The 9,622-nt window shown below is 34.7% G+C and overlaps 1 protein-coding gene across 1 annotated transcript; it reads right to left on the bottom strand.

The window, feature by feature from the left end:
- Positions 1 to 6,266: 6,266 nt before the first annotated feature.
- LOC148628929 (uncharacterized) lies at positions 6,267 to 9,086 on the bottom strand. Its single transcript, XM_088540977.1, has 5 exons — positions 8,599 to 9,086; positions 8,203 to 8,312; positions 7,778 to 7,962; positions 7,418 to 7,544; positions 6,267 to 7,019 (listed from the first exon to the last, which is right to left on the bottom strand). Exons 1-5 carry the CDS (start codon positions 8,912 to 8,914, stop codon positions 6,627 to 6,629), a joined length of 1,131 nt encoding a protein of 376 aa, XP_088397103.1. The 5' UTR covers positions 8,915 to 9,086; the 3' UTR covers positions 6,267 to 6,626.
- Between the last annotated feature and the right edge of the window lie 536 nt (positions 9,087 to 9,622).

Consider the following 9,622-nt stretch of genomic DNA (forward strand, 5'->3'; position numbering starts at 1 on the left):
AGATTACGAATAAAAGATAGAATTCACCAGGCTAACATGTTCGCGCGGGAAATTACATCTCTTAAAAACAAAATTTAAAAAAAAATAATTTTATCATTCATTAGCTTAATCAGCGGCCTATAATTACAATGATACTCTTTAATTACAGGTCTATGGCCTAATACATAAACATTATAATGCAGTAATAATTATAAATCATGATCAGCACGGAAAAAATCGGTAATAGACGGGAAAGATCGAATAAACAAGGGAACCATGATCCGAGCGGAAATCAGAAGAATATATATTCCAAGAATAAAGACTAGACAGGGGAAACAGATACACACAACAAAGAACATAAAAGAAACATAATAACACGTACAAAAGAAACAAAGGTCAACAAGCAACCCGGACTCCACTAAAAACTGAGAGCAAGGACGGGTACCGGTAGGGTAAGCGTCCTCTAATTTTCTAGAAATGCCGGTCGAGTTGCTCATAAAATGTCAAGTCCGAGGTAGACGAAAGAGGAAAGAAAACTACGACACGGTGAACAAATCGGTTTTCATGGTGTAGATGGGTACACCGTACCGATCCACGAGTTCATGATGACGATCAAGAACCTTCTGTAGCGATGATTTCAATCTTGTAGCAACATAATAAGAAGTCAAGCACGGTTAAAAAGTCCTTGTAGTTACGAATAGCTCTGGAGTAACATATGAGTTGTGATATGCATCATACGCAGGTGCTGAAGAGATGTTACTATGTACATGTCATAGGGGCTTACTTCCATTATCAAATGTGCAGCTCCACTAGTATATAACATATAGGTTATATACTAGTGGGCTGCACATTTGATAGTGGGAGCAAGCCCTTGTGTACAGATGAAAGGAAAGTTGGCAAAACGAAATGAGAAGTCATCGCGTTTGTCATTTAGTTTTTTTCACCAGTTTTCTTTTCCATCGATCTCTAAGTGCATGTCAAGATATGAAGATGACTTCATAGTGTCTTTATAGAGCCTTTTATCTCAAGTTATTTGGGTAAATGCGATGTATAAAAACCCTGGATTTTGGCACGTTTAAATACAATACAATACACCTATATAGCGCATATTGAGATCAAAAGATCTGGCTAAACGATGTTCCTTCTTTTGAATCAGATCTAGAAACACCCACCGAGTTGCTTATAAAAAGTCAAGTCCGGAGTAGACGAAAGAGGAAACGAAGTTAATAGTTTCGAAAGATGTTAGGTAGTTAATTTTGCAGACCCAGTAATGAAGCGTTGTGTGTATGGACTCATGTGGAGTTTTGGAATCCAGTACATGGACCGTAGATCACAATCATCGTCTTTAGTAGAATGACCAAAAGAGGATAGAACAGATTTATGTTTTTTTTCACAATCTCTTCTTTGGAGAACGTGGTTCCAGCATACTATAGGCCTTATTACTGCTATTATTTTCTACGTCTACATTCGAAATTAGCAAACAAAACAATGTTGTTTTGACTTTGTCTGCTGCATGGTACGAAAACATACCGATATTTTTGTCATGTATAGTAGACAATGTTTTGGCTACATCTATATCTGTAAATTACACATATTGTCCAACTTAGAACTCTCCTGGTTTCAAGATTAAGGATCTCACAGGACAGCAAATGAATGTCATGTGTATTTCTTGCATAGCCCCACAGCAACCATACGCATTTCAAAGTTATGTAATTCCAAATAATGGAGCGTGGTTCATGATATTTGGGACCTTTAGCAAGGACCTTACGAAGATATTTGTTTTCTATATTGAATTGTATAAAATGTTTTCTGTCAAATAGGACTCAATGTGTACGTACTGATAACACCAAGTCTCCTTTAATTATCAGACGTAATTAGTTGGGTGAATCAGGGCAGTGTCTGGGTGCCAGTATTATTCGTATCATTTATTAACGATTTACAAGATACTGTTTCGGGACTTATCAAGATATTTGTCGATAACTCCAAAATTAATTCTTCCGTGGAAGACAATGAGCATTATCAAATGATGACCTGTATAGACTTCGCGATTGCATGGTCAAAAAAGTGGGAGATGTCATTTACTACAAGTAAATGTAAAGTACCTCATCTTTGTGATAATAATGAAAACATCAGATATAGCATGTTTGACACTCAAGATAATTACGTATAAATATTTTTTGTCGATAATGAGAAGAGGACTTTGGTGCGACCCTTCAAGACAATCATAAATTCGATAAGCATAACACTATGAGTGTAAACAAAGCACAAAGAGAGTAGACATTTCGATTATAAAGAAAAAGACATGTTTCTTATACTGTACAAATCGATAATTTTTCCTTCATTAGAATATTCTACAACCCTGTGGAAACCGTATTTGAGGGGAAAAAATGAGAAAATTCAGCACCGTGCTACAAAGTTAGTACCTATACGTAAGTTGAGTTAAGAAGATGAATTTAAAAGTTCTTGGTTTACCTACTTTAGAGTACAGACGAGACCGGTACTATGTTATTCAGGTATGTAAAGCTTTACATGAAATCGAGTATCTAATAATCCTACACGTGGACATCCGTGGAAGTTGCAAAAAAGGTGTAATAAAACCCACCGCGTCCATTCTTTTTTTTTAATTATTATTTAAAAGCCGACTGAACGAGGAAAATTGGAATGAAAGATAATTTATCTTGTCACAGTGCACAGCTCAAATTAGTAAATGTAGGAAACAAGTTTTTATATTGAGGCGGCTAAAGAAGTCCAAGTAGACTTACTGTAATACAGGTAGATTACCTCCCGTGACCGGAAGCATTTTTGCAAGAAGTGTCAGGGTTTAGCTTTGAATTCCTCAATCTTTAGGTCCTGCTATACCCTTTTATTGTCGTTGAAAGTTTTGGATGCAATACGTGAGGTTAAAAAAATATGAAAATAATCGGCATGACTCTGAAATAGGGTAAAATTTTGTTCGTGACGTTTTTATGATGGAGGATGTCAGACAGATAAATAGAGAATCCGGTTTACTGGCGATTTATTTAATACTTTTTAAAAAATATATATTATATGACATTGTGACCCCATCATACACGATAAAATACAAACTGGTGTATAGAACCGAAAGTTTAAAAGCATGAACACTACATGTATACATAAAACAATGATATTCGAAGACTTGTTTTAGACTGTTTATACATGGGTAATTAATTTTCTATTGACGTTTTTTTTTTATTACGCCTACAGTGTTTTTGTCTCTAGGAAAGCGTTATGTAATAAATGATTCATATATGCGTTAAAGCGATGAATGACTCAAATTAATTGAACTCAGTCACACCCACAAATCTTATATATTGTCCAAATCTTTTGCAAAAACAGGAGTATTTTATACCTCTACAGTTCAAAGGGTTGATCCATCCCTGCAATCACCCTTGCTTAGCTTGATTTATAGTTTAATTTGATTTGTTTTTAGTATTTATCTATGTATTTTTAATATATCTTTTTTTTCACCCACCACAGACAGTTGCAAAATAGCAAGGGCTAATTATTAAAACAACACTTTTACATTGTAGCTTTGGTAATCTCCTGATAATGCATACACTCATATGTATGCTAGTAGGTTAAAGAATAGTTACCTGTAATTATGTTTTAACATTATCCATGTATAAAATAGGTAAGTAATGAGAAGGAGAAATGGACTGCCAGCAAAAATTTGTCTTTTAACCATGCAAAAATAGAAGCCAATCAAGTTTGAGTAAAGTTACACACCCACCTTTAACCCTTCGTTGACTCTTGGGTCAATGTCATTCCGTGTTTAGAATATATATATAAGTATTGTATCATGAGGAGACCCAAATGAAGGTCATTCTGCTATCTTTAAAAATCAATGTGATCTAAGGTAACAAAATATGTCAAGAAAAACTCTACCTTAAAGTAAATGAGCTGTACTGGGCTAAAGGAATAAAAGGGGGATTCACGCTATTACTTATAGAACATCCATCCATATACGCTACCGTTCCTCATTTGAACGTATGTGGATGGAGGGTTACATCACCGAAACTAGCTATTACTGTAATCGAAACGGATGTGCCGTATTAATATAATTATCCCTGGGGTCAGTTGTTCAACTTGTCATTTAAACTAATGCGCAATTAATTTTAATAACTTGATTAAGCTATCTGAAAATGAATTGTCTTGTCCTTTATCTTGTGTTGTTGATTTTGTTATTAAAATATTTATTAAAAAATAATGTTTTACTTATTTTTTATAGGATTATTAGAAATGAAAGACAAATGTACACATTAAATAAAACACGCAATCAGTACTAAAACAAAACTCAACAGAATGCCAACATATATTTTCTGCAGGTACAAAAAATATTATGCATTTCATTGTACATATTTAAAACAGACTACAGGTCTTCAAGGTGTATGAACCCATTGTCTTTTTTGCTTATTTAACTATTTAATTAGTATGGTAATTAAATGTACGCAAACCAGGATGACACCGATTAAGGTATTTTGATTACTATTAATGACTAGTTGAACCACAGACCCCAGGATTCTAAGTTGTTTTGAAATACCCTACTCATTTACTAAGAACTAAGAATCTACACGAACATAAATTTCAGTTATGTTTTTTTTCTAGATTTAAAGTTATGTTATGGCAGCGCACCGAATGGGACTTGATCTTTTTGTAATCAAAATCAATGTTGTGTACTCAAAATTGAATTCTGTCATAAAAAAAAATCATTTTTGTCATACAAAACTATGTAATTCAGACTTGTTTTATGATCACTTCCATTTTGTAATGACAAAATTCATTTTTGCCATGACAAAACTCGATTTTGTCAAATAGGTATGTAAATATTAACTTATTTGCATTGGAAATTAACTTTTGTTACCTGATATGGAAATTAAATATCGAGATTCAGTTTTGTGAGACAAAAGTATTTTGTGTCACATAAGTCAATTTTGTATGCAAATTAGTTTATTAGTTTACAGAATCCTTTGGATATGCAAATGAATCCCCTCATTGAATATAGTAATCGCGGGTCTCGCACAGACGCATAGCTGCCGTTAGGCAAAAAAGCTTTTGCCTGCACTTAATTTTGCACTTTTTTTTATTTTTTTTTTTTAGATAAAATACATCCAGGAGAGGCATAAATGATGCTCTAAAACGCTATCTCCGCGGAGCTTTGGGGGGGGGAGGGCTTCGCTCCCTTGGACCTGCTCGTACATCATTTAATACTCGCCGCACGCCTTTTCCTATAATGGGCTATTGCCATTTGACTGTGAATTACATTTTCAGTCCATTTATTAACTATAGAATATGAAACACGTGTAAGTAAAACATCCCGCTATGATAGCGAAAGCAAAAAAAAATTGCGTTTACAAAATCATCTGTATTTTATAAATATTAAATGTCTTCATAATTATAAATGTTTTGAAAGGGGAAACTTAGATTCAGACAGATTTTATGTAATAGTATTTATCAGTGCAAGTCTTGGTCTTGTGGCGCAAACTTACTTATTTGTAATTTATTTTAAATCTATACAAAAACTTGAACATGCAGGATGTGAACTCACGCACTGAACGCGTGTACTCGTGTACTAGTTTACATTCTGATGCAGCATTCCTTGTATAAATTCGAAAATCACTATTTCATACTGGTTCTTATTCACAGACGATTTAAAAAAAAGAATTCGACCGTCAAATGTACGAAACAGTTATCCCTTGATTATATATCAGGTCGGGACATGTATATCAGGAGCAGATTCAAGATTTCAGACTAGGCCTAGGGGGGCGTATAAATATAAAAATTGTCATGCTGATGGAGGCTCTTTTCCAATTGTGAGTAAATATTGGGCGATGTCATTATTTCAAGCTAAAATTATACATTTTTCCTATATCGGTAGTTTTTTTAGGACAAAAGATGTGTAAAACGTTTTGGTTTGTTTACGTATAATAATACAATAATATCATTGGTTTGTTAGTAAATGCATTCATTTCCGATATTTGCATTACGCTAAACACTTCTTAATAAGATGAACTCTACATTATACCACAATTCATGTTTTAAGAGACACATATGCCAATATTTACCATAGGCTTCAACTACATTAATTAAAAAAAAAAATTTTTTTTAGTTTTGTTTCTTTGCAGTTAAAATTATGTGATTTTGTCATGGAGTTTTGATTAGCCCTCACATATATTTTTATTGTTTTAATTATCTACCAAGACATGTAGGACGTCTAGTTCATATATAACACAATATCCTGCTTTGGTCATTTTAATGTAGCACACGAAGACATTTCAATCGTTTATTACATAAATACAAAATTCTTATTTTCCAACAGGGAAGTCCAACTCTTGCCTGAAGGTATAGACTCTTGTCTCTTGTTACTCGGAATCTCTCCAGGGGCTTGTTCAACACTGATAACAGAAATAACCAGTTCCTTTACACGATCTTTGATATTTACGCCAGCGTAAAGTTCGAGCAATTTGCCATATGCATAAAAATGACTATCCTTTCAGACCCTCTCAGTAACAACATTCGCACGATGAACATGACAAATTGGATGAAAAATGGCAGACATAAAAAATAAATAAGAAATAAATTATGGCAATTTTCACACGAACTCTTGTCCGTTTAAGATATTACAGCACTCATTTCTTATTAAATCCAAATCCTCCCGGTCCACCAGGTTGTGGTCCTCCTGGGAGACCACCTGGTCCTCCGGGTTGAGGGCCTCCAAACCCTCCACCCTGTGGTGGAACACCCCCGTTAAATCCATTTGGTCCAGGCCCAGGTCCGAATGGATTTGCTCCATTAAAGCCAGGGTTGAAGCCGGCCTGACCTTGGAAACCTCCAAATTGATTTGCATTAGTAGGAACTGTGTTAGAAAACTGGCTTGGACGTCCGGTTTCAATAAATCTATTATCCCAATTTGTATTGTCAGAGTGGGCTAGAACACAACATGCTATTGGTGCCCCGGCGTTGCCTGTTTGTAAACTCATGGATGTTCCACCTCTACCTAAGTCATCTCTTCCTTCGTGTAACTGTTTGGAAAAACGGTATAAAGATTAAATTCGTAGTCAAATGTTGGAAACTATAATAAATATATACGAACAATGCGCTTAATTTACAGATACAACGCAAATAAAATTGTTAGAAGAATAGGCTTTCTAATGAGAAATCGTGTATTTTGAAAAATAGAATCCAATGTTATATCATACTTCCAAGTTTGTGATATATCATCCTTGATTATATTACTTTACATGGAGTCATAAATGATCGAACAGAGATTTTTAAGACAAATTTTGTGGGATGTGGTATCCGTATACCAGCGAATCGTGAGTTTTTTTTTACATATAGAAAAAAAAAACTTCTCGAGAATAATGAAAAACAAACCGTTGACTTAAATACGACATAAAATTACACCACATTAATTACTTACCACAACAGCCCTGCCTATCACTCCGTTGTCACCGTCAATTGCCATAGCAGGCAATGAAAGTTCAGCATCTATGACGCCAGCATTAGATTGCCTCAGATTGCCCATATCTCCTTCGTGGAAATTATTTCTGAAAAGACATCCATATAAAAAGTCATTATTACAGTGGACAAATCACATCTATACAATATTATCTAAGCAAGAAAATGCAAGCAACATTTGATGGTTGATACGCAGTTTTTTTTCGAATTACAAGAAAATGAACTCGGGGTTAGTCAACTCGTAAAGTCAGTTAGTCTTAGCAAGGTAGAAAAGACTATCTTAATTCTAAATATCATGCAAGAGTATGGTACATGTACTTACACTCCAACGTTATTTGGTGATCCATGGAAAGAAAATGCGTTTACATCAAAATGCGGTCCAGCACCATAACACCCTCTACCAACATCACCATACTCATGAACGTGCATCCCATGTTCAGTGTCACTCATTAAACTTGGCGGTAAACCAATAACTTGTACCCTGACTTGAGTTGGCCCACCAAAAGTCTGGAAATCATAAAAGAAGATATTTCAGTATCTGCTAATAAAATTCTAACTACGCAAGAAAAACTCTGGAATGAATATATGACGCATCTATTAATGTCACTGGTCGTAAAATGATTTCGCCAGGTATCAATCAAAACCAAATTTCTAAGATTAACAACTCAAATTACAATGTAGCAACTATTGATACATAAGCTTGAATTAAAAAAAAACAATAAAGAAGTAGAAAAAAAGAAAACTTACCGATTGTCTCATGTCAACACGGCCTCTAACGTTAGATCCAGTCTCATTAAAATAACATGTAGCATATGTCCATGGATTATTGGACGGAGGTGGTGGAGGTAGACCTTGTTCTGTTAAAATAAACACATATTTATAATTGTGAGATGAATATTCGTCTGGAAAGTAGAAATTTTTAACACAAAATTTGATTGGTGTAAAGACCATGTTTCGTTCATGTTTCATCCACGATTTACTATTTGGAAATATTTTGAAATTTTGCCATTTTCTTTTCACTGTATAGTAATGTGCACCGGACTAAAAATTTCTAGTTCTGAAAAAAAAAATCAACTATCGGTATGTAAATATGGAATAAATATAAAACCTAAGTAATAATCCGTTCCAAATAATTGTCCTTACGTGTCTGTCCTCCTTGTCCTATTCCAGCGTTCCCTTGTTGGGGACCAAATCCGCCCTGGCCACCAGGACCTTGTTGACCTGCACCAAAGTTAGGTCCTAGTGGAGGACCACCTGCTCCAAAATTTGGTCCTCCTTGTGGACCACCGGCTCCGAAATTTGGTCCTCCTTGTGGACCACCAGCTCCGAAATTTGGTCCTCCTTGTGGACCACCTCCAAAATTAGGTCCTCCTTGTCCAAAGTTTGGACCTTGTGGAAATTGTCCAAACACAATAGCACATTCAATCACAAGTAAAACTAGTATCGCAGATGTACGCATAATTATGTCTTTTAATATAAAAAAGAAGCTGAGTTTATATGTTATAGGATAGTGGACGCCTCTGTCTTATTCCCTTGTGTTTTTAAAATGTTACTGAGTGTCGTGTCACTTATAAAGTGTTAAATGGTATGTCTCTCCAAATGCGTAAATGTAAACCTACGTATATATGGTTGTTTATAACCTGTTATCCGCACAACAGGAAGCTAAAATGTATAAATATGTGATAGATCATAGGAAAGGCGGGTGAATTCACAGCCTCGGGTACTTGTTCCCAGTGCGTTCTTTTTCGTATTGACCAATCAATTTCGAAGATGTGCATGTGTCACTAGTCCTGAATGAAAATATACAGATGACATGATTCAATGATATGTTCCTGGAAGTAATAACATGCAATTAGTCATTAAAATTCTATCAGATGTGTATAGATATACAGATAAAGCGGAAATTATGTAAAATTAACACTTTTGAAAAAATTCTGAATCGAAATTGGAATTGTTCTACCCGATACACTTTGTGTAAATAATAATAACGACGAGAATAAAAAAGAGACAAAAGTATTACATATACAGATTATGCAACTTATTACAAAAATATATTCATCCGTCTCTGCTTTGTCACAAAAATTCAGCACTAGCAATGAAGTCTACAACGGTTTTATTAGAAGTATCCTTGTTCGTATATGGACATAGACTAAAATCTCTGACATCT

Source organism: Perna viridis, chromosome 1 (genome assembly GCF_037379345.1).
Source record: "Perna viridis isolate PV_CMFRI_1.1 ecotype Kerala chromosome 1, ASM3737934v1, whole genome shotgun sequence".
NCBI lineage: Eukaryota > Metazoa > Mollusca > Bivalvia > Mytilida > Mytilidae > Perna > Perna viridis.